The sequence below is a fragment of the Caretta caretta genome, chromosome 5 (genome assembly GCF_965140235.1).
Source record: "Caretta caretta isolate rCarCar2 chromosome 5, rCarCar1.hap1, whole genome shotgun sequence".
NCBI classification, from domain to species: domain Eukaryota; kingdom Metazoa; phylum Chordata; order Testudines; family Cheloniidae; genus Caretta; species Caretta caretta.
The window spans coordinates 44,269,149-44,295,042 of record NC_134210.1 but is presented as its reverse complement, the minus strand read 5'-3'; the positions used below and the strand labels follow the sequence as shown (position 1 = coordinate 44,295,042).

At 39.3% G+C, this 25,894-nt stretch overlaps 1 protein-coding gene across 4 annotated transcripts in view; it reads right to left on the bottom strand.

Annotated features, from left to right (window-relative positions):
* Nucleotides 1–6,100: 6,100 nt before the first annotated feature.
* PIK3R1 (phosphoinositide-3-kinase regulatory subunit 1) overlaps nt 6,101–25,894 on the bottom strand; it is a 77,970-nt gene continuing 58,176 nt past the window's right edge. For 2 of the 4 annotated variants that reach the window (XM_048849974.2, XM_075128509.1), the window contains 9 exons: nt 18,626–18,728; nt 17,838–17,936; nt 17,533–17,713; nt 16,927–17,052; nt 15,856–15,998; nt 15,435–15,611; nt 15,267–15,335; nt 11,141–11,311; nt 6,101–10,631 (listed from right to left, as the gene is read on the bottom strand). In XM_048849974.2, the coding sequence (XP_048705931.1) occupies nt 10,442–10,631; nt 11,141–11,311; nt 15,267–15,335; nt 15,435–15,611; nt 15,856–15,998; nt 16,927–17,052; nt 17,533–17,713; nt 17,838–17,936; nt 18,626–18,728 (1,259 nt within the window). In that variant the 3' untranslated portion in view covers nt 6,101–10,441. Of the gene's footprint in view, nt 10,632–11,140; nt 11,312–15,266; nt 15,336–15,434; nt 15,612–15,855; nt 15,999–16,926; nt 17,053–17,532; nt 17,714–17,837; nt 17,937–18,625; nt 18,729–20,114; nt 20,342–22,241; nt 22,540–25,894 lie in introns of those variants that run through there. The other 2 variants (XM_048849976.2, XM_048849975.2) reach the window with 2 other exon arrangements.

Sequence of the window (25,894 nt, the reverse complement as noted above, 5' to 3'; positions counted from 1 at the left end):
GTTGGCAACCCTCTCAGGCCAACCCACTCTACCAGGCCTGAGTTTCGTTTTTCCTGAACTGAGTCATGCTGGAGCTCATGATGGGCAGTTGGTGAGAGTGTGGCCAGATCCTCCACAATAGAAACACAGTCTGTGGCAACAACATTGCTCTTTTTCACCAGGCGGCTGGTAGTATTCAGATGCATTGGTTCAAGGTCCAGAGATGAGAACCAAAGGGCACCAATTGGGGGTGCCCTGGACCCACTCCTCTCCTCACATCACTCATGGAGCTTATTGTCAATGTATAGGACAAGGTCAACCAAGGCATCTAGGTTGGTTGGAGCCTCCACATGAGTTAGCTCATCCTTAATCTCCTTGTGTAGTACCCACCAGAACTTGTTGAGTAGGGCTGCTCCGTTCCAACCAGTGTCAGAGACTAGTTGCTGAAAGTGGGCAGCTTAGGAGGAGGATGGTTCCTGCCTGGCTAGAGTTTGCTCAGAGATGTCTCTGCTGAATGGGCATGGGGTGGTGGGGGGGAATCATCAAATATGGCTCAAAAATGCCTAGAGGAAGCCATCCCAGTCAGACAGAGCCAGGTGAGGCTAATACAGAGTACTACTTTTGCTTGGTCAGTGGGGTAGGACCAGGGGGTGAAGCAGAAACAGTAGGGGGCATTGGTTAATAACTACCCCTGAATTTTTGGCGGTACCTGTTAAAATCTTCTTGGAGGTGGTCTGGGGGCCTTGATCCAGATAGGCAGCTGCAGTGTGTGCCCATATGCAGTGTTCTCATCCTGCAGCTGGGCTACCTGCTCTCACAGCATCAGGTTATCTGCCACATGCTGTGCCAGTCAGGCCTGCAGTCCCATATTTTCATCACGGATTGCCAGTGAAGAGCCTAGTTCTTTGTTGTGAGTTGCAATAGTTGGGCTCGAAGAGTGGGAAACTCTTCCTGGGAGCAGGCAGTTCATTCACTTATCTCCAGTACCCTCTGGGGCATGCTGGGCAGGGAGTGGCCCACTGCCTGCCTGGTCCCCCAAGGTAGGCCTTCACCGTAGGCTAGGCAAACTGTCAGGATCCTGACAAGGGCTGTCAGAGTCAAAGAGCAGAGTCAAACAGAGGCTGAGAGGAGCAGAGTTCATGGTCAAGTTCCAGGGGGTCTAAAGATGTTCATTATTGTCACAATACACTGGGATATCTAATGTGAAAAGTTTCTGTGTCCAGCGAAAGATGCTGCAGAGTTCCCACGTCCACAGTTTAAGTGATAAGAGATGAAAATCACTGAAAATACAGCAGCTGTCTGCTCACCAACACCCAAGTGCACAGTATATGTGTGTGAGAGACGGTTTGAGTCATGTGAGAGTGAGGAGACCTTTGATGTTAGCAATCTTATCTGTATGCGTTATCTCTCTAGATATGATAAGTGGCTGTTGAAGTAGGGGAGTGGCAGAGTTGCCTTGTGGTTGGGGGTTGGGGTTTTGACGGGTTTGCCTTGGGGGGAGATGGGGATGCCAGATTTTTTACATTTCAAAGGATAAAACAATAAGCATTTTGCCAGTTCTAAACATATTACCTGTTTTTTTCCATGATCCTGCAGCTTCAGACTAAAATTAATGACTCGGAAAAGATACATATTCTAATTAAACCTATCATTTTAATTAGCTGAATTTATGTCCAGTGTTATTGTCACTAGCCAGTTACTATGTGTTCAAATGACTAAACGTGGGAGGTTTCAGTCTGCTGCTGTGCGTTAGCCATCAGGTCTTCCTTCTGTAACTATTTGCATGTGCTTAAATTAGTGGCCTAAATTTCATCTAATAATAGGACAAATGTCATCTTGCCAAAATATAAGGAATGAGTGGTAAGAAGTGGAAGGTTCTCATAATATTGTTCTGGCAATAGCCATGGCTGGGCACGTGCATGGTTAATATTCCTAATTTTTCGAGGAAACCTCAGTACCTTTCTGATCAGCGGGTTGATGACATCAGTACCCAGTCGGAGAGTAAAGTGCTAGTCTCCATAAAGATCATCCAAAGTTTGAATAGTGGCTGATCAATCAGTACAGCTGTTTACCTACGGTCAGAAGTGCCCCTGCACAGCTTCTATTTTTGGCACTCCACGTATCTGAGGGCATAGGTCCTTTGAAAGATCAAGACTCAGGACTGTTCTGTACAAGAATTTTATCCCCATCGGGCCTCAATTAATGAACTTTTTTTGTTGTGTCAATATCATTAATACAGGCCTTGTGTCTCTGGTGTGATTAAAGGCTGATTGGGGCCATGTTTAAGCCCACTCTCCTTGACCAGAGGGAATGGACGAACATTTATTGTCCTACTTTTAGCCAGAGAATCTGACAGCACCTTCCTGTATTTACTGATTTCCTTTTCCAGTAGCTTAGATTCTAAATAAGCCTCATATTTGGATGGGCTGGTGGCTACAGCAGAGTACTGAGAGTCAGGCCAGTGGGTTCTAGTCCTGGCTGTGGCACTGACATCCCCTCTGGCCTTCGGCAAGGCGTCCAGCCTCAGAGACTTTAATTCCCTCTGTTCGGTAAAGCACTTGGAGGGCTTTAAATGTACAGTTTTGGAGTAGTACATCATCCTGAGGATGTACTAGCATGCTGTTCTATACTATTATAATGGTTTCTTCTAGCCTGAACATCTATGAATCCTTTAAAGGGAACCCCTGAAATACCAAAAGCATTCCTCATCCTTACAAAGTAGAGGATCCAGGGCAGAAGAGCCAAAGTAAAGCCGTGTCTCCAGCTGAGGCACTTATCAGGCAGCTGCAGTTGTATGGCAGGGCCCATAAGTAGGGGCTGTCATAGAGTTTCCTCAGGGTTGGTCAGTTTAGAATCAGGCAGCTTGGGTTGTGGGCCCCAAAACAGGTTTAATTTACCCACTGTGATTCGAAGAACCAAACAATCAGGGAGCTAGAAGGAAGGGTGCAGACTAGCCACAAAGAGAATGAAGCTGCTGCTGGACTCGGAGGAGAGGACTCTTCTAATTGGCAAGGAGGATGCTGGGGCGGGGGGGCTCATTCCACCAAACTGGGTCTTGACAAGTGTTTAAAACCACTCAAAAAGTAGAGTAATAGCATAAAACACAAGCTGCCACTGCTGCTATCTTTTATTGCTTCCTAGCCATTGATTTCACAGCCCCAATTGGCAGCAGCATGACGATGAGTCATACTTACCTTCAGTCCAGTGGCTGGCTGGCTGACTGCAAGTCACAGGTCAGACTGACTAGTGATTACTGTACTTTAAATGTGTTTCAGGAAAAGGAAGGGTGGTTGAGGTCTAACTTTGCTGTTGTGCACATGCAGTAACCCCTCCCCCCATGCTTTCTCATGTAGTCTCTACCTGTTCTTTGGTCCTTTGGCTCCAATTGTTTTGTGTGGAGTGTTGCCGTTTATCTGCACCTTGCTCAGTTGGCATAAATTGCACTATGCCTACCAGTGGCATTGCTGCTTAATGCCCAGTTGATTAATGTTGGCACTTGAGTTACTGGGTCTCTGATTTATGGACTTAGAGCAACGTACTGTAGTCCCCTGGTTTTATGAACATCTATCTTATGAAGACTAGTTATATGAGCCATTTTCCTGCCACCAAAGTCATCTTTCTTCCACTGCACGTGACTTCAATCCTTCAACCACTGTTCAGGCAGTTGTACAGGTTTGAAAAGAGAGATGTGATAGCAAAGAAAAGATGCAGTTCTCGCAAAGAAAAATCAGGCAGATTGTAGACCTTTGTTACCATTCATTTTGTACATCTCCACTGAACAATTAATTAATGGATGCATCTATCTACTATAATTCTGAGCTGTTCAATTTTATGAACTTTTTGATTTTATGAAGTCCTCAATTCCCAATTAGTTCCTATATAGGGGTTCTACTGTATAGGAAAGAAAATTCACTTTATTGCATCAGTGTTTGACCCATGGGCATATGCAGGTTAGCTTTAGGGAAGGAAAAATGGACAGGAAGAAGCATTAAGGAGGAGGGACTAGTCCCACAGTATCATCCTTCAGGATGCTTTATTAAGCACGTGCAACTTCCCGAAATCACACTGTGTGTATCTTTTAATCTGAAGGCGGCAACAAATGAAGGGTTTACCATTTCTCTCTTTTCTGGGTTCATAAACTCAGGCAAAGGGACTAGCATGGAGGACTTGTTCAAGAACTTATTTTGCACACATTAGACGTATTTTGTGGGGGAGGTACGGTTGGCATTCCATTCAAAATGGAACAGCAACATTTTTGCAAATTTCCATTGTCCGCCAAGGACCGCATCTACACAGTCCAGAAATACGCTTAACCAAAATCATTCCAATAGCGGACAATAAAATATTCCGTGGCTCAACGTAACACCATATAAGTTTACATCTTGAAGTTGGATCTTGTGGAAATTCATTGTTTAGAAGAGACGGTTGTGTTAACGTGTTCTAGAAGAAGAGACAAGTGTGCTATGTTTTCAGGTTTAGCAGAAGGGAACTGCAGTGTGTGTAATCCAGTTTAAAAACCCAACCAGACTTGATATTGAGAGGAATAAAAATTTAATAGTAGCCCATAGTAAATATTTTAAATAAGATGTTTGCGATGATTTGGGGAATCTATCTAGATACAGCTTCTGAATTCTGATTGATTTGATGATATTGCTGCATCACTGACTACTTCAAAGAACCCCCCCCCCCCCCCCCCCAGCAGGAGAATAAAGGGAAAGAGATGACAAAGCAGACGTTTAAAAAGAATAAGGAGGCTTGGGGCAAGGGAGAAGAATAGAGGAGAACCCTTTTCTCCTTTTTGATGGTAAGATCAGCTGAGGAAGTAGGACAGTGAGACAGAAACTCCCGGATTCAGTGGAGAAACAATGTGCAGGATGTGGGATCCTGAATACTCTATAGGACTCTGACCAAATCCCAAACAACCTTCAAAAGTGGAGAGGGAATTGGGGCAGGGAATGACATACAGGTGTTTTATTGTTTTGTCTAGATCTGTATATCGCTTGTGCTAACGTAGAGTGTGTTAGAAACCCTTTACATAGCCTGTGTGTTATGTGTTTCAACTATCCCGTGTCTCTGGTGAGAGAAACTGTAAACCAGAGTGCCCACAAGGTTGGAGCTCTGCTTAAGCTATTGGAGTGTTTTGGGGGATCACCACAGGTCACCCAGATGCCATGGGTAATTGGATTGCGAGGTATGACTTCTGCAGAGGAATAACAGTCAGTGTCTATGCCCAGGCAGTATTCCAGAGAGGCCACAGAGATGGTTTGGGTAGGCTCCAGGACTCAGGGAAGGTTATGAGATCATGGGACCCAAACCATGGGACCCTGGTGAGTGTCCAGCAATGGGAGCTCTACTAGGGCTGTGAAAACATTAAGAACTATTATTATTTGCATGCTGTGATTTCTGGAGGCCCCAGTATGCACTTATAATTTGCACTATTTGTGCAAATTCTAAAATGGAACATTTGCTATGTACAGAACTGGTGCCTGCCCTGCCCAGATAAGGTTATAAACCTTCAGACGTCTGGATTTGTTCTTTTATTAGGGGATATGGAAAGGGAAATCTTGATTGTTTTTCCCAAGTCCACCCTCTTTAAAAAGTGGGGACAATTAGACATTTCCCACTAGCAAAGTCTGGAAGAAAATAACATTGAGAATGACTTTTTTTTTCTTTTTTTCTCATTGTTTTTTGTAGATGATTGTGTTCATGCTGCTAGGTTAAATTTGGATACAGGGATGAAATACTGGCCCCACGGAAGTCAATGGAAAAACCCTCATTGACATCCGTGGAGCCAGGATTACACCTAGAGTCTGAAGTTATAGGGAACAGGCTTATAACATTACATTGATTTTGCAGTGTCACCGATCTAAGAAAACTACCATTCTTGGTGTCATTATATGCACGAGACTACTTCAGAGCTCTTCAGTGGCTACTGTCACTTCACTAAGTTAAACGAATAATTAAGAATGAGTATAAATCATAAGCTAACTAGCTCCCTTCACCAATATGCACCTTCAATTCTCCTCTACAAAGTGGGGAACAAGCACACTGTAGGAGTCAGTGATGTAACCTGTTGAAGTAACTTCTCAAAAAGTCCTTAGTGAGGCCTCAACAAGTAAAATGCAGTTTCAAAACAATCTTTATTCTGTTTGAAGACCTAGTACAATTTTTAAAGCAACTTAAAAACAAGACACAGCTCCATCAAATCTATAGCTTGAACAAAATTTCAAGGAGGCACATTTTTATTATTGCCTTGTAAAGGCAATTTACAACCCATCCTACCTTCCATCTCCTCCAAGACCATTTTTTTAAACAAAGTAATTTTAATGTTTTAAAGACATTTAACAGAACAGAGTTTTATATTTTTAAAACAAGAATACAAAAAATAGCAGCATCTTGGGCAGCTAATGCAGTCTCATAGGGACAAGTGCAATGTAACTATCAGCTCACAGACCAGTCCAGTTTAGCCTTCTATGATAGTAATATTTCATTTTCTTTTTTGTACAGAATGTTGCATTTTGGAACCTTGTCCCATGGGAGGCATTGTGCGTTGAGCTGCCCATTTCTAAAGTGACCCTGAAGAAAAAATAATATCAGGACTCACTTTCCCAACTGAATACCATGCATAGCAAAAGCACTGTGTTATAACCGGCAGAAGTTTTCCCAATTAGAAGCATCAGAAGGATTTCCCAAGCATTATAGTTCATTGCCAATTACAAGACAAAGCCACTCCTTTTCTACAGAACAGCTGGCATTAAACAGAAGATTTGGCTTTACAGATTTTTTGATAGATAAGTGAACCATCCAGATGAGTTGTTTTTAAAAACAGAACTACACAATCTTCTCACTTGATTTGGAAACAACTTTCACCAAAAAAGGGGTGTGTGTTTGTTTTTAAACAAAGAAATGAGTGACAGCATGTGTTTTGATTGAGCAAAAGGACTGTGTTTGGTGTAAGATGCACCTAGATTATGATCCATTCACACACACACACCCCCTCCGGCCCCCAAATCCAAGCTTCAGTTTAAAGAAACAATAATTTGCTTTCTCTCACTTTTCTTGTGGTCACATGTACATCTACCTTTCAGCAGCCTTGTAGAAAGTACTGCGGCAGCTCAGAGACTTAAGTATTCAAAAACTTTAATCATATTAGATGGAAAAATTACCGCTGAAATGACATTAGAAGGACCATGTTTCTTCAGTTATATCAACATACCTTTGTTTCATATGAAGTTTGAGTTTCCAGGTATAGTAAAGCTGGTTTAGTTCAACCAAAGTGAGTGGATCATACAATATATAAAGGGCATAAAACTCAGCAATCAAAAAAGGTGTTTGGCAAAGCTGCAGGACTGTACAACTCACTTTGCAGAGAGCCCACACATGGCCTAGGCACCACATCAAACCAACTAAAGCCCTATTTTGAGGGTTTAAATGACCCTTAAGTAGTGCCTGGACCTTGTCCAGGCTAAATTTCAACTTAAGATGCCTTAATGAAAAAAATCTTCTCAGCTTTGTGCTTGTTTGTCCTTGTTTGTGCAAGAGAAGTCAGGGGCCTGATTCTCACATATACTAGTTTTTCTCCACTGTAAGCACAGATCCTCAGGTGGTGTAAATCGGCCTAGCACCACTTAAAACAATGGAGCAACCCAATGTATCCCAGCTGAGAACTGGGCCCACTGACTTCTGTGGACGTGAGAGGAAAGTCAGGTCCCAAATGTCTGTCTACTACATCCTTTGCTGAAAAGTTTTAAGTGACACATCAATCCAGGCTATATAACCAAGGGTTGTGAGTTCAATCCTTGAGGGGGCCATTTAGGGAGCTGGGGCAAACATTGGGGACTGGTCCTGCTTTGAGCAGGGGGTTGGACTAGATGACCTCCTGAGGTCCCTTCCAACTTTGATATTCTATGATGCATATACATTTTGCCTAAAGAAAATAAATGTAATACTTTTCCTCCAACATCTTTAATATTTTTAATTTTTGTTTTATCCTTAGAAGGATATGTTGACATACCACGAAGGTTGCTTAATTGCTGAAAACTGGATGGATTTGAATTTCGAGCTCTGTTGAATGACATTAAAAGCAGAATAAATGGTAAAGTCAAGGAAAGGCATTAGAAAAAACAAATTCAGATGGTCTCTGAGAAGTCTGCCTGGGAAGGAGAGATGAACTGTAGGCTTGTATAACTGGAAAAAAGTTCAGTTTGATTTTGAAATTGTAATTGTCCTGAGACATTAATGATGGTTGAGCTTTGCTCCCTGATATGTGAAAGATTAGGTTCTGGTAAGATAAAATACATTCCACAGAAAAGCAAAGTCAACAGGCTAAAAAACCAAAACCAAAATAAAAACAAAAATCTCACAGCATCAGAAATGAAGAGGTAATGTAGAAATAAACCACAGGTGACAAACTAATTGCCTAACAGTATTTCTAAAAGGTACAGATTTCTAAATAAGTACTTAATACTTCCTTTTAAGAGATGTACATTTTTGAAAGGTGGCAATAATCAGAGAACTCAATGGGATTTATTCCTTCCATTGTGCATGCAACTAACTCCCTTTAACAATAAAAGGTATTCCACTTGTAGTTCAAAGGAAAAACAAATTCATATCTTCACCTGGACTAAAAATCTTCAAGAGTCCTCTCAGACATCACTGCCCTATTAATCTGTAAAACGTGAAGCAGCAGCATGAATTTTTCCAATGTTGTGAGTGGATAACCATGTCAGAAACCCACAGTGAATAACCCTTTACAATTTTGGTAAGTGGGACACTGACATCCTTTGTTTCTTTAACTAACAGAAATCCTGTAACTCTCTGGTACCTAAAATTTATTCTTTTAGATGACATTACCTTTCAGCAAATAAGTTTGTGAAAAACATCAAAAGTTTGTTATGGAAATCCTAATGTTAAAAAACCAAGGGTTTCTCATCTGAATTAACCCTGTCTTGTACCCTATTGTTCAGAACAAACTTGGGAGTCTTTTTCTAGTAATACAAAAAACAAACACATTTTAGAGAAACTTCTTCCTTCATATGAAATGAAAGGTAGCTTGGCATGCTGACAAAAAGTCTACTATGGTAGGTCAAGATGCTGGATTTGCTTTTTATGATGGATTTACTATGTGGATGGAGCTTGAAATCCAAACGGACTGCTCTAGTATCCAGGGTTTCATTTGTTCTTCCGCAGTAATGCTCAGGAGGGGGTGTACATTTTTTCCCCTTCCAAATACAAAGACAATCGGGACAGACGTTCAAAATGCACCAAGAAGCAAATACAGCATGGTACCGTATTCTAAAGATATCCTTGAAACAATATTTTTAGACTCAGTGATACTTTGTAATGCTCATATATTTTTATTGAATAAAGCAGCTTTGAAGCTTATCAGGCACGGCCCAACAAAATATTTAGTCCAGAGGGGGGGAGGGGGGGGAAAAGGAACTTTTTAACCTTCTATACAAGGAAACCTGTAAACTATTCATAGTTTTAATTCTGAAGCCAATTTTTACTGGCATCCTGTACATTTCTTAAAAACAAAACAAAACAAAACAAAACCCGAACAACAAAATGAATATTAACAAAAAATAATACTCAGGAAAAACATTTTTCAGGCAACAAAAAAACAGGAAAAAAAGCTTATCCTGTAGGTATACTTGAAAAAGAAATACAACCAAAAGAAAATTCAGTATTGCATAGCACTGTCTAAGGATTCAGCTTTCAGCAAACAGAAAAGAGAAACTAGAAGCAGTTTGGTATTGATAGTTTCCATTGATGATAGTTAGTCATCCACTATGTACATTTTTATATACCATATGCCATTGAAAGTCCCATTCTCTTCAGTCTTAAATATGTTCTTAACACGAGATTTTAAACGTCTAAACAAAACACTTCCTGGCACTTTGCTATTACATCATTTCCTCTGAACAACATACTGTAACCGAAGTCTTTTTAAAGTGTCCCTTATAAGTGAAAGTGCCATTCTGCTACATATCATTCATCAGGAAACGAAAATCCACAATGCTCTGTGCCTGGATCCACTGAGTACAGCAACACCAAATCTGAACCTCGCCATGACCGAGAAATTCCATAAACAGAATTACACAGACCTGTTGCCCCTGGGGTCTGCAGAATCCCACATTCTAGCTGGTAAAGCTTCAAAGAGATCGTAAACAAGCACCATGGTTAAAGGCCTCTATGTTCCTGCAGGGAGATAGGTATAGCATTTCCCTCTCTTGTGTTTTTCTTTTCTCAATAAAAAAGCACTTTAGATTAGAAACATACATTCACAGCTTAATACTGTGATCTCTCCCACTGCAGTTGTCAAGAAAGCTCTAGTCCCATCTGAAGACAGACAACTTTGATACTGCAGCTGAAATTCACAAATCAGGCTGAAAGGAACCATCTCTCTCCAGAGGCCTCAGTGTTGTTGATTTTTTTGTTTTAAAACTGAGTATTAAGGTCTTCATCGCCTCTGCTGTGTATATACTGGATAGGCTAGTGTGACATTGAGAGAGTCATTGTGCTGCACGAGTGATGTGTGTTGGTAATGTAGCACCAGTTCTTTAAGAGAGCTGTACAAGTTATATGGCTCTGCAAATCCATACCCAGTAGGGGTTTTGTTTATGACACAGTGCTTTACTTCTCCATCCACCCTAAAGGGAAAAAAATAGAAAGGTTTTTAATTTGTCAAGAAAGCAAAGTTTACGTGTTAAAGAACAGGCTAGGGAATAGCGAATTGACAGTAAATATATAAATGTTGGTAAATATACAAAATGACAGTATTCTACATTGGAATAATTCCATACATCTTACATCTAACTAGAATTCTCAGGGTGTCATGCTTTACACACTGTTTGGGTAGGCAGAAGGTACAAAGAACTTAGTGGATCGGCAGCCAGTAGTTCTATGCTGTCATTCTCCCCCTTCACTCTAAGGTCCGTCTGTGGGAACTTCCCAGGGTTGAACTTTGCAGGACGCAGAGGAGCAGTAATGAGGGTAGATGATCCTGACAGCCCAGTCCCAAGCCTGCTGAAGTCACTGAGATCAGGCCCTAACAGGATTTCTTGCTCATCACCCAGATAAACTTACTAGCAACAATTTTTTTTAACCTCATTGTCACCTCTATGCTTTTACAACCAAAGCAAAAAATCAGGATACATACACAACAGAGCAGGCATAGCAACCCTGTTTGCTGCTCTCCCGAACAAGGAATGTTCCATCCCGTTTTCCCCGTAGCAGATTTTCAGCTTGGCTTCTGTTGATATTTCCCACATTCCACGTTCGCTCATCATGATGGGGCAAATCCTCATCATCTTCAACCATAGAGTATTGGCTGTACAAATATGAAAAGGATAATCACAGAAATGTAGAGCTTGTCAGGACCTCGAGAAGTCATCAAGTCCAGCCCTCAAACATAGCCTTTGCAAGGGCTTGTCCAAGGTTTTTTGAACCTGGGATCTCTCTCTCACCCCAAGCAAGAATCATATGCCTACACCAGCAAGCCACATTCAGTAATGTCACAGAGAAGAAACTAGGTACAGGCAGCAAGACTTGAAAAAACCCACTAGTAGGAAGGTGAGTACAGGGGCCCAAGCCATATAATTCTTCTGACTTTAAGTTTTCATGTAAAAATAAAAATGTTATTTCTAGCATTACTGTGCAGATACCCTTATAAGTATGAAAGAAATATAAATGGAGGCAGTGTTATCTTCCTGAGTCTTCAGAGAGTGCTTCTGCTGCTGCTCCTAATTTTGGCAAGCAACAGGCCCAGCAAACTGAACAGCACCCTAGGTCAGTTTCATTGCTGATGGTCAGAACTCTGTGGTCAGCAGTGAAATTGTCAGGAATCAGTTCAATTTCATGCTGCGGTTTGGGAAAGTTATGTGCAACAGCAGAGAGGGGCAAGTGAATTATTCATTTTGGGAAAGAGACCCAAAAAAATAAAAGGTCTGGAAAGGGCAGCATAATAGACTTCTCTCTCCTCTCTGCTGCAAACGGGGGGTTCTAAGAAAGGTACAGAATAGAGGCTCTTCCCTCCCCATGCCTTTCTGCAATTAGGATACAGAAAGCTTTTCTCTCTTCCATCAGCCACATAGGATGGAATTTCATAGTTATTCAGACTACTGTAGCTAGATAAAGCCTCCAACCAGGGTTAAAGGACAGCACCTCGACAGTAAACAAGCAGCTGGAGACTGTGAAGAAGTGGAATAACGCTCCCTCCGCACACCAAGGTATGGCTGCTAGCCTGCACTGATGGGACCCTCCAAATTTGTCCATCGGTATACTTTTGGCTAGTAGATTTAGACCTCTGGCTAGTAGGTGTCTGGTCAGTTTTTCAAGCACTGAGTAAATACGGCTTCTCATTCATCCCCAATTCCTTGATTCTAGTTAGCCTCAATCTCTGCTACAAACATCAGTGTCCACTGTTGGAATTCAGTTTCTTTGGAAGATTCTGGTTTCTCTCACTAATGAACACCATCTACCTTCCTTATCCTGTCACACCCCATTGCCCTTATTTGTATTTCTACCACTTTAACTCCAGCTATCTCCTAGACAAGGATCCCAGTTGTCTGTTTATTCTCATTTTCAGTGTTTATTTTGGCTATATTATTACTTCAGAAAACAATCTGAATGGTGTCAGCATAAATTTGAGCAGAAATCAGATGGCTCATTAGCAAGGAAAGACAAAATAAATAAAAGCTATTTTTTCAATGTTTCATTTCATATTTGGATCCTATGTTCCCAAACTGTGGCCTTGTCTGCACTAGCCTTATTTTGGAGCAATCTCCAATTGGCTCTAGCGTTAAGAAGAAAATCACAGAGCCATAGGATTAGAAGGAACTGCACAGGTCATCTAGTCTAATCCCCCTGCCAAGATGCAGGACTAGTTGTGTCTAAATCATCTAAGACAGGTGGCTATCCAGCCTCTTCTTGAAAACCTCCAGTGACGTAGCTTCCACGACTTCCCTAGGCAGCTTGTACTATTGTACTACTGTTCTTACAGTTAGGAAGTATTTCCTGAGATTTAATCTAAATCTGCTATGCTGTAGTTTGAGCCCATTGCCTCTTGTCCTGCCCCCTGTGACAAGAGGGCAAATTTTTTCTCCATCCTTTTTTATGGTAGCCTTTCAAGTTTTTGAAGACCTCTATCATATCCCCCCCTTAATCTTTTCCAAACTAAACATACCCAGTTCCTTCAGCCTTTGCCCATATGGCTTGCATTCCATCCCTTTGATCATCTTTGTCGCTTGCCTCTTGATCCTTTCCAGTTTCTCTACATCCCTTCTTTATAGCAGTGACCAAAATTGAACACAGTACTCCAACTGAGGCCTAACCAGCGCTAAGTAGAGTGGCACTATCACCTCTAGTGATTTGTAGCACCTTATTGTCTTTGTTGAATTTCATTTTGTTGTCTATAGTCCAGTTCTCCAATTTATCAAGATCCCTCTGAATTTTAGTTCTGTTCTCTAAAGTGTTTGCGGGCCCCGCTCCCTCACCTTAGTGTCATCTGCGAATCTGATCAGTATGCTCTCTAGTCCTACATCCAGGTCATTAATAAAGATGTTAAATAACACCCAGAACAGATTCCTGTGGAAACCCACTTGAGATCTCCTTTCAATCTGACATCACTCCATTCATAGTTACTTTTTGTGGTTGTTTAACTAATTATGTATCTGCACTTTGGTGCAGAATTCTTGTCATAACAATGATGGGAGGGCTAATGGAGACTGGCTGCCTACATTTTTACCACCTTATCTTCTACCTGTGCTCTGAAAGGTTAAACAACATGGTTGTAAAAATGCCTGTGCCCTGTCTATCCAATACTTCCACGACTGCCAATCCCAGTGGAGCTGCACCAGTTCTATAGCAATAGAAGACAACTAAGAAAAGCCAAACCACTATTTTAGACAAAGCTAGAGTGGAACCATAGAAAAACACATCACTGACCATGCTGCAGCTACCTCTGACCAAGAAAGGAAGTGTAGAAGGCAAGGACAGGAAGCAACACAGGGTGATAATGTTAAACAGGATATGAATTCCACTGACACCTCTTCTGAAATTCAGGTTTTACTTTTTTTACACTATTGATTCATGAAGTTACTCTTTGATTCATGAAAAGAAAAGGAGTACTTGTGGCACCTTAGAGACTAACCAATTTATTTGAGCATGAGCTTTCGTGAGCTACAGCTCACTTCAACAGATGTTTACCGTGGAAACTGCAGCAGACTTTATATACACACTTGTGTGGGGGGGTGGAGGGTGAGAAAACCTGGATTTGTGCTGGAAATGGCCCACCTGTTGATCACTTTAGATAAGCTATTACCAGCAGGACAGTGGGGTGGGAGGAGGTATTGTTTCATATTCTCTGTGTGTATATAAAGTCTGCTGCAGTTTCCACGGTAAACATCTGATGAAGTGAGCTGTAGCTCACGAAAGCTCATGCTCAAATAAATTGGTTAGTCTCTAAGGTGCCACAAGTACTCCTTTTCTTTTTGCGAATACAGACTAACACGGCTGTTCCTCTGAAACCTTTGATTCATGAAGTTTCTGTTGGTTAGATTTGGTTTTAAAGGGAAACTAGAATCCATCACTATAGTCACCTCACCTAGCCTGGAATAGTTGACAGTTACATGATCAACACTTTTCACCCATGATCTGTGTGTGGTGATGGTCCAGTGGCCAAAGCAAGTTAAAAACCTGTATCCAACTCATTTGCTTTAATGACAGAACAATATCTGCCTCTACTCAGACAAGTCATAAACTGGAATATAAAGGCAGAGCAGATCCACGCTCTGGATCATGTCCATCTCTGGTGATGGTTGATACTAACCACCACCAATACTTTGCGCTTGTAGAGAGCCTGTCATCAGAATTTCTCAGAGTGTTTTATAAATATTAATTCAGCTACATAATACCCCTCTGAGGAATGTATATCCTACGATCCCCATTTTACAGACAGGAGCAGCAAGGTTAGAGTTTTAAGTTCAAGTCTTTCAAGAGGTCAGTGATGGAGTCAAGAGCTGAACCCAGAATCCTAGATTCCAATTCCTCATTATAGTCACCTGACCATATACCTCTCTTAGGTATTCATAGAAGAGCAAAGGATAAGACTGGTGCCCTTGCTAATATTCTCAGTAAAACAGGTTGTCAGGTCCAAACCAGTATCAGCTATGCTCAGATGTGCTGTGCCTGAGAGTCTTCCTACAGTCACTGAACTAAACATGCTTAAACTCATTAGTGTGTAGCATTATTTGATTTCAGGAGTATTCAATTCCTTAAATACTTACTCTTCTGTATTTTCATTGCCCAGCCATTCATTCAACTTCTTTTGCCGAACACCTTTTTGAGTCAACCACCTGGAAAATAATTAAAAACAGGTTTATATATATTTTTAATCGGCAAAAGTTGGACATTATGGGAAAACTAAATTCTTTGTAATTCATATATGTACTTACATCAAGTACTGGTCTCTTGTCTTTCTCAATTGTATAAGGTCTGGTTTAATGCTGTTCATACGTTTGTCAATCTCTCTATATTCAGCCGCTTGCTTCTTTAAATCCTCTTCTAGTCTACGTCTGCTGTCCACAATTTCACTTATTCGAGACTTCAACTTCTCATAGTTGTGCATTATTCTGAAAAGAAGAATTAGGTTTGTTATACTTTGTTAGATCCTGGTACATAATCCAGGTTTCCTATTTTCACTTGTAAACATCTAAGAGAAGATTTATTTTTCAAGATTCAGTTGCAAAATTTGTAAGCTGTCACCCACTGCATTTCAGATTTATTTCGTTGACGTACCTTCTCATGTATGGACTTTGTATTTTTTTACTTTGTCTAAATCACACACATTTTAAACAGATAAGCACTGGTACAAACCTCTGTATTTCTTTTTCATTTCCTTCCCGTTTAAACTTTTCAATATACTCTTTGCTGTATCTTTCTTGTGTCTGGCACTGCTCTTCAAATATTTTTATTGTTTCATTAAATGCTTCAATAGCCGTTCTTTTCATTTGAATTTCCTGTAAATAAAGTAATCATCATTATAGACCCTATAAAACTGAAGGGATGATTTACTGGCCTATATCTCTGGAAAGGTTTAAGTTATTTTGTAGCAAAATGATTGTACTTTAATATCCCTGAAGCAACATGTGAGTCATCTGTAGACCTTTACAATATATGAAAAGCGAGCCTTGTACAACTTGCTACAATGATGCTGCTTTCCAAGAAAGGCAATGACCATAGGTAGAATTATCTACTACATTTGTTTTATATATTAGTTTTATTTTTACAATTGGAGCCTTTCGAAACTGCCCTCACTTTACCCTTTGTACCCCTACAGGTATAGTTGGGACTCTTGAAATACTAAGCTGATCTGAGTGATCACTTGGCGTTTCACCCACATCTCCAGTATCTTTCAAAATTCCTATCTTTTAGGTATGTTTTTTGCAGGTTCCAGAAGGCACAGTATTCATTCTGCAACTATAAAACAGTGCCACTTCCCTGGCATTCCCAGGCTCTGCTAATTACTGGTAAATATGAGAGAGGTGGGTTGCTATTCATTCCTGCACTGTGTCTAGTTGTCACACCCACGTGCCATACATTTTGTACATGATACCTTTCTCTCGAGAGAAATTCTAAGGCATTGTAGTTTGAATTTGTGCCTTCAAGGCATGGGGATCCAGACCCTACAAATGGTCAATATGCAGAGCTGCTGCCAAGCCAAGAGGAGGGTACCAACCTATGGTTATAGTGCGCAGTGGGTAACAGTGCGCAGACATGAGTAAATGATTCCAACTTACTGAACTATCACATCAAGCAACTTTTGTCTTTTAAAAGAAGAAAAGAAAAAAGTACCTCAAAGTTAACATTAGCAATTTATGTCAATGTCCTTCTAAAACCAAATAAGAAGTCCTGCACTCTACAAGTCCTGCTTCAAAGATAACTCACCTGAGATGTTCTGGTGTAATCTTCATAGAGTCTGTCATATTCTCGACTCTTTTCTTGGAACTGAGTGTTATATTCATGTAATTTCTTTCCCACTGCTTCAATACTGTCCTCTTTCACAACTTGATCCTGGGAGGATAAGCAGAAGGAAATATATCCAGTAAAGGAGCAGTTACACAGTACAAATTTCATAATAAAATTGGTTAAGAAAAAAGTGACCATTAGAAAGAAATACACTATAACTTGACATTTCTCTCACAATATGGAGAAGAGATGTACTGAATGCATATAATATGCACATTTGAAATGAAATTAAGCACAAAAGACAATTTTGCACTGCCAGCACATAGCATTATGCTGAAAATTATATATTTCATCATTAAAATTGTCATATTTAACCTGGTAAGTTTATTTCTTAATAAACTATGTAGAGTATTTAAAGTTTGTATTGTTTGATGTACAATTTGTAGAGTTGCTTTTTTTTTTTTTTTTTAAGTCTTAGATCCAGTTTATTCGTATCTCAAATATTAACTGAAGAGAGTTTCTCCATATTGAATGGCTCTACACGCTAATAACTTTTCTGTACATAAACAGAATAAAAAATATTACCTGCTGGTACTTGGATACTGGATAAAGTAATTTTACATCCAGTTTCGGATTATACTGGGCTAGAGATTCATTCCGGTAGTGGTTTATTAGCTCAACCACAGAGTTGAAAGTTAATGGGTCTGAAAAGCCGTACTTCCCATCTCGGTGAAATATTTTGATTAATTTGTTATTTCCTCCTTTCCTGTAAATATAGTTTGGAAAACAGTCAGCCATACTTCGGATGCTCTTGCCAAAAGAAAGTAGCATTTTTAAATGCAGCTCTGTAAGAATATATTCCAATATCAGAATCTAGCTGAGTATTTTACCTTAGTGTAAGCGTGTAGTCTCCATGCATTTTGGTAGAAGCATCTCGTACCAAAAAGGTACCATCAGCAGTGTCACGAAGCTTCTCATTTACTTCTTCCCTAAAATGAAAGCAAAAGTAAACAATGACTACCTCTTACTAATTTCCTCACTGTAATCTATCATTTCTCCCTCTATCTTTCTTAAAACAGAAATACATCTTTGCTTTTTTCATCAGCCTTCTCTATCTCCTTAAGAACATTACATTTATTTCATAGTTCTACTGGTGAACAAATGGAATATAAAAATGCTGTATCCAATACCCTCCCACTGCTGGAACAGATTTATATTTCTGCAAAGTTCTTCCTACTTGTTCATACAAGCCTGCACAATTGGAGCATCCAGTGACACTCTACTACTGTATCTATATATAGTAAGGTCAAAAATGTTGCTTATACACAGCATTTTTTAGTCTGGTTTATTAACACAACAGTATTGTGCCTCAGAGTTATGGTTTTGGATGCTAGGAGGAGGAAAAATGATGGTTATTAGTGTTGTCCTTTCATGCTAGTGTTTCATATAGAGGTCTTAAAATAATAGAACAACTTACAAAGAATTATATTTTTGGACATACTGCATTCTAACTGACTGTCAGTCACTTTTTAGTCATCTTTGCAACAAAACCATCTATGGTATGTTTGTGTTGGAAAATGTTCTGAAAATGGTTCTTAATACAACAATCATTCTTCTGTAGTTAAGTAGAAAACAAAAGAGAATATAGCAAATACATACATGCCTTTTGCTGACTTACCTTGAGATATCTCCCCAATACCATTCAGCATCTTGTAAAGACATGTTGTTATTCATACCGTTGTTAATTACAGTATTAGGTTTCGGTGGCTTAGGAGGCAGTGCTGCAGAGGAGGGGGAAAAAAGTTATTTGTAGCCCGGCTGCAAATTAAATAGTACATACCTCAAAATTCTAATTTGTGCTATGATTTACAACAATCATTATGTCAAAAGAAAGCTAAAATGATTGTAAAACACAGGTTTCTGTTATTGGCAATCTTTGAAAGATACCAAGTAAATCAAGATATTTTACTGGCAACAAACTTAATTACTCCATAAGGATGTACTACACCAAAAGATGTATGTTAGTTACTGAAGAATACATTTCACGCAAAACACAACCAAAAAAGGCATTTTGTGGCAAAAATGTTTAAACTAAAGTTTTTCACCTTTGTCCGCCTCCTACAACAAATATCCATCCTGCGATCATTACGAACAACAAAACATGTCAAGTTTCATTTTTATTTTTCCTCCCATTTAATTATCCAAGAGGAATTTTGCAACTTTCTATTACAAGCGCCGCTGTGGGTAATAAAAGCAGCAAAACCACAGCAATACTGTATGTTTTAGGAAGAGGAATTGAGTTTCTCTGATCCTCAGCATTTTGTACAATGATCTGCTAAAAACCCCTTTAAGGAACCCACCTGTCACCCAAATATCCGTAGTGTTAATCTTAGTATTTGACAGGATAAACTGTGTTCCAAATGGCAAGTCTGATTAAAAACCACATCCCCTTTTCTCAATGTCAAAGCTGCATACGTACACCACTGGGTGCCAAAAAAGATACTGCAGCATTTCTGTCTTACTAGCTAGGAGGACAACGTTGGAATCAGGGTTAAAAAGGAAACAAGGTTTTAAGTTCTATAGTAAATTTTACATAGTTTATGTATATGATTGTATAATATGCTTGACTGCAAAAGACAATGTTTTTATAATAATAAAGAGAGTGTCAGGATAGTATAACAATTCCACTATCAAATGACTAACAGATACAAAGTGAGGAATTAATTTGTTAGATTTTAAAATGTTTTCCCCGAGACAATCCTGCATACTGATGTGTAATCACTGTACCAGGAAATACAAGTGTTTTTATAGGATCTCGTCAGTCATAATGTAGAGCAGAAATAGCAAAAATAAAAATAAAAATGATGCAACATTTTTAGTATACACTAAAACAGAACTAAGACTACATATGGGAGAATAAAATCAAAATTGAAACACCTGAATTCAATTCAATTCCAATTAAAGAAGAAAAAAGGTATTTACTACAGGCTATGATTCTAATTGCTACTTCTATGCATTAAAACCACAATTTAATTCCAAGTTATGAAAAAAATCATTTGCATCAATGACAAAGGAAGTAAATCCTAAACATCTAATGAGATTTTGCAGCAGCTATCATAAAGATCAAAATGAACTAGTCTTTTACAATAAGACTGCAGTATTATTACCTGGTGGATCCATTTCTATGTAAAACATCAAGTCTGTGCCACAATTTATATCTGTCCTGGGATATTCTATATCCAGTTCTTCCATATTCCAAACAGTGTTGTACATTTGTATGAGTTTCACTGAGTAAAGCTCAGTTATAAGAAAAAAGAATCAGGCTCTCTTTGTCATGGTGTCTTGGAATTCATTTTAAAACCTATAAGGGGCTGCACTGTAACCTATTACATCATCATCCTCAGCCAATCGTGTCAAAATAATGTCACCAGACCACTCCTGTTTCATCATTTTGTTCTACACTAATCTTAAAACAATTTCAGTTTCAGAAAGACTCTACATTTAAACAGAATTGCAATATATGAATGATGTTATACACAAACAGACTGACTATGTTCTCCTTATGCTGACTTCTCCATTTTATTTTTCTGACTCTTTGCAGCATGGTACATTCCACTGCTGGCAGGTTGACAAAGGCTGATATGCTGCAGCACGTAGCTTTTTTTTTTTTTTAAAATACATATAGTGGATCTGTGTTTACAGATAGGTAGGTAACTTCTCAGTTTCAGTAGCCCATTCAGTTACCTAAAGATGACCATTCAAGATCCTTTTAGGCCTTTTGTACCTACTTTACATATTTAAAAAAAAAAAAAAAGGGCGGGGGGGGGAATATGCACTCCAAATATGTAATGAACAGAAATTGTATTTCTATACAGTGCCGAGTTTTAAACTTTTAAATGGTCACAATGCCCTGATACGTTTTGTATCATACCAAGTGCCTTATTTCCTTATCATTTTGTAGTGCAATACAACTGTTAAACATTTTCACTTTAATTTTGAAAGCTAGAAATAAAATATTGCAATCTTATGCTAAAGATGTTAATGAGGTTTTTTTTTAAAACCAGGGCAGTGAACCAAAATAAGCAAAATCTCAAAAAATGACTCTTCTGAACATACAGAGCCTGTCTGTCAGAATAATGATATAGTTTGCCTTTTCCCATTGTTTCTCTGCCCTGCTCCTATCATTTACCATGCTAGTTATTTTCTGAAAGCAGGAGCCATTGTCATTTTCTTCTTTATATATCTGACTTTATATCAACAAAAGCCTCCTGCTATTGAAAAATATTTCTTCTCAACCATACTGAATATGAAAAAAGATTTTTTGAATATTACTCTTTGAGCCTCCTCTAAAGAATACCATTAACGCAGCAGTAGGCTACTATGCATAGCACTTATGAATACTTTAATAGTCACTATCCTCTATCTAGGCAGAAAACTAGATACCAAAAATATAAGTAACTGAAGCAATTAGCAATACAGTCATCTTAAGAAATCTTTTTGACCACTGGATAGATAAAATCTGTACATACTACGCGAATACTTGTTACATACTTAAAAACGAACAAAATTATTTGCATCTCCTCAATATTGCATCCACATCCTGACCCAACTATCTCGTTGTAGTTTTATCCTTTTAGACAAGTACTAGCATGCAAGAAGATGGCTATAGTACCAACATCATCAATACTTGTACATGCTGGTTTGCCTGCACATGATCATGCTTAAGCTCCTTTTGAAGTAGCCTCCCTCTCTTCCCCATTTAGGTAGACAAGCACCAAAGATTTGTTCCATTTGCAGAGTGTAACAGGATACATAAGACAAGTCCAAACATTGAACTTGAGGGGTTAGCCCACCTACTCCTCAAACAGTTGAGTTGCAACAGTACATTACTTAAAGTAGGTTATGAGAGATTTCCTGCAAATAATATATTGCTACCTTTAGTCTAACAGGAGGTTAGTATGATTTTTATTTAAACTTCCATCAAAAACTGCTACCAGGAAAAAAAATGCTTCCCACCTTTTCTTACCATTGACCAAATTCTAGACAGCCACACTTGTAAAATCAGGTTACTGCTCAGCCCAAACTAGTCTAGCTTGCTGTGACACCATACGGCAAACCAGAACAGACAGGACACAGGTGATTTTCCACTGCCCCAGCTTAACCTGGATAGGTATTGACTTTCACTCAGGCACGTTATGACTGGTGATCAATTATAATAAAGTACTGAAAATATATACACCCTATTTCTGTAAGGACTTGGGGGGGAAACTGCATACACATTCAAAACCACTTACTTTGTAAATTATGCATCGCAAATGCTCACCCCAGTAATACTTGTATCCAACAACCTGAAAAGTTCAGATAGCAATCCTTTCACATAGAAAAGTCTTTTAAAAAAATTCCTTTGTTAGGACACTTCTCTGAATGAATTAGGTGAACAGTTCTGAAAAGACTCTGTGCTTTCCAATTAACACTCCATAAAATCCACTTGTAAGACCTGTAACATGAAGTCAGAAAATCCAAGTCCCCTCTTCTATTCTAAACAAATTAAACTTCTGTACTGTGCATTGGGTATCCACACATTTCTGGTTCATAATTAAAAAGTGAACAGGATTGTAGTACTCTAAAAAAAAAAACCTCAGTAGCTTGCACAGCTCTCTCAGATAAAGATCTCAGTTTCATGATTAACTTGGGCAGGTTCAAATATTTGCTGAGCCAGGGATTTCAGATGGGGGAGGGGGGAGAGCCAGAGTCAAAGTAAAAGTTGTCATCAGCTAACAAATGGCCAATGCAGGAGTAACTTTCTCATTTCGCCAAGTAAATGAGAAGACCATTGTAAGTGGATTTAAAATAGTCTCCATAACAGGCTGCTCAATGCAGTATTAAAGTAACTGAGTGTCAAGAAAAGCACTATGAGCAGCCAAATACAGGAAGTGGCTGAGTTAGTTCAGAAAAAAATAGAATCAAAGGCTTCCTTGTAAAGTTCTGTACCTCTCAGAACAGCCCAGTGCAAAAGTAGCTTGTTTGCATGCCCCGCACCACCTCCCACATACTTACAGGACCACAACTACAGGTGTTGATTGAAGACCCTTAGAATGAAGTTCTAAACTGTTAGTCAGAATAACAGAGAGACAAGGTGGATGAGGTAATATCTTTTATTGGACCAAATTCTGTTGGTGAGAGAGAGAAGCTTTCGAGCTTACACAGACCCGAAGAAGATGCCTAAAAGCTGTGTAAGCTTGAAAGCTTGTCTCTCTCACCAACAGAAGTTGATCCAATAAAAGACATTACCTCAGCCACCTTGCCTCTCTAATATCCTGGGACCAAGAGGACTACAACAACACTGCATAGTCAGATTAATATCAATTTAACCACTAGACAGACACATGTCTATGTCCATGGTGGTTTCCAATACTGGATACATGTTCTCTTCATTACTTGGTGAGCCAAAGGTAGCTTCATGGGCATGTGGTACAGGAAGGTCACTGGGACAAATCAATCTTCCTCGTTTTAGTGTCAGAGTATGCATGCTTGATGAGGGAAGGAAGAGGGAATTAAAGGGTCAGTTTCCCCCTTCACTTACATGGCTTCATTCCTTTACCTTCAAGAGTGAAGACAGTTAAGTAACCACTTCAATTGTTACATGGAAGGAAATCAGGAGTAAGTGAAAGGAGAAACAGGCCTCCTAAAGGGATGGGGCTTAAGACTTCCTGTTTCCTTTACCAAGCCATAACTAGTATTTCTCCTAATTAGCTGTATTCCTTGGGATCCTCTGTGTTTGTCAAAAATGCTACTGCAAGGCCAACTCCTGTCCCCCAAAATAAAACTACACACATACGCACAAACTACACAGAAAAAAACCCCTATACATGACTTTTAGTTAATTTTCCAAATAAGTGGTTTCACCTACAACAATTTCTTGCTGTTGTTGTTTTTTTCCCTTTGTCTACTAAAGGATTGCCATTTTTACTTGCCCTTTGAAGCAGTCTTGTCTGGAAAAGAACATGGCATATTTCACACTTGGATGGTAATCTGTCTTTCCGTACTAAATTATCAAACCGTGAGAGAACAGAAAAACCTAGCTTTTGGTAGTAACTGATATGCACTCTACTACAGGATTTAAAAAAAAATATCTAGCCAGTATGATTTACTAAACAGTGCTGTAGAAGGCTCATAGTTTTGGAGTCATCAGAGAAGTCCTGATCTTAGAGCTGGCACAGACTGTTCACCTGCTGGAGATGCCACTTTCCCTTTTCAAGGGGAGTGGGGGTAGGGGGGGAGTACAGCATGCATCACACAACCTCCATCAACCATCCACAGTACACTATGGTATTGCCACAGGAGATCTGAGGAGGAGGAACAACAGCCAAACCAGCACGGTAATTAGCACACAAACAAGACACAACTGTTGAAATTTCACTGTGGAAAAGCAGTACCAAGTCCAATGTTTGTTTAGTCCAATGTTTGTCTAATGACCCATGCAAAAATGAATTCCCACTCATCCCCACACATGCGATTCAGGTGTGTGTGTCCACATGAATATATGAACACACATGCATTTGCGCACTATAGCTGCATCTGAGACTTTACTTATCTTTACAAGTTACATCACCTCAACTGGTATGCACTTTTCGTCATCAAACCGATAGCTTTTACAACTGCTGAAAGATCAGATTTCATACTAATTCTTATTACATGATTGCTGCTACTTAAAGTGCTTTACATGCAAGACATACAATGTAAGAAGCAGGACTGAGAGCTGGGCATGGGGCTGAGTGGTGTACAGTTAATTGGTACATACTTGTTATAATACAATACATGTGGTTTTACCAATAATTACAAGGCGCTGAGAAACCTAAGCGCTACATAGTGTCAAAATTTAAACAGGACAACCTCGTGTTGCCCAGGCTGGAGATTAGTTAACAATGTATTTTGATTTCGTTAGATTAGGTGTAAACCGCATGATTTTTATTAGCTTAGAAGGGGAGCCCTCTGCTGGATGAAAAAGAGAATGTACAACAGCTATAATTGTGAAAAGTCAAAACAGTCTTAGCATAGGCCACAATATTCACAGGACTATTAACATTTAAAAAATAATGTTGAATTATGATAAAAATTTAGACTAAATCTCTGACATTGCATGTAAAGTACTGACAACTGATAATAGTCTTACTTTTGTAGTGTGTTGTGATACAAAACAAAAATACAGTTATGAACTAGAGGGCAGATTCTGCACCAGTGAAATCAGTGGGAGCTTTGGTACTGATTTCAATGGGAACAGGAGTGAGCCATTATTTTCCTGCTCTGTTTATTACTCCACTAAACTCACCCGAAACAACTAGCATCAGTTACAGCTTCTGTATATGTCATAACATTTACGCTGGAAATCTCTCTAATGCATTTACAGCTATAAAAACAGAGAATTTGTCTTTCAGCTTTGCCATTGACATTTATGACCACCCCACCAACCAACATTTCAGCAAGTGACAGTTTGTGTATAAACCAGAAGTGTAAGATAGTCCCATTACCTCATATGTTCTTTTACCTTTGACCCTATAAAAACAGTAAAATCTGACATCTCACACCAAAGTTTGTAACATTTGTCACAGGAGACGTCTTTCACAAATGTTATTTGCAAACCTGGAATAAATTAGGATAATAGCCTAGATAGAAAAGCCAAGGTCACTGATGGGGGACAGGGTGGGTGAGGTAATATTTTTTATTGGACCAACTTCTGAGGCAAAATTTCCAGCTTACCCAGAGCTCTTCTGCTATGTAGCTTGAAAGCTTGTCTCTCTCTCCAACAGAAGTTGGTCCATAATAGATATTACCTCACCCACCCTGTCTTTCTAATATCCTGGGACCAACACAGCCACAACTACACTGCTAACATCATTCATGACCTGAAAAATCAGCTGGCTTCTTAGACCTGTGGGAACTTATAGCC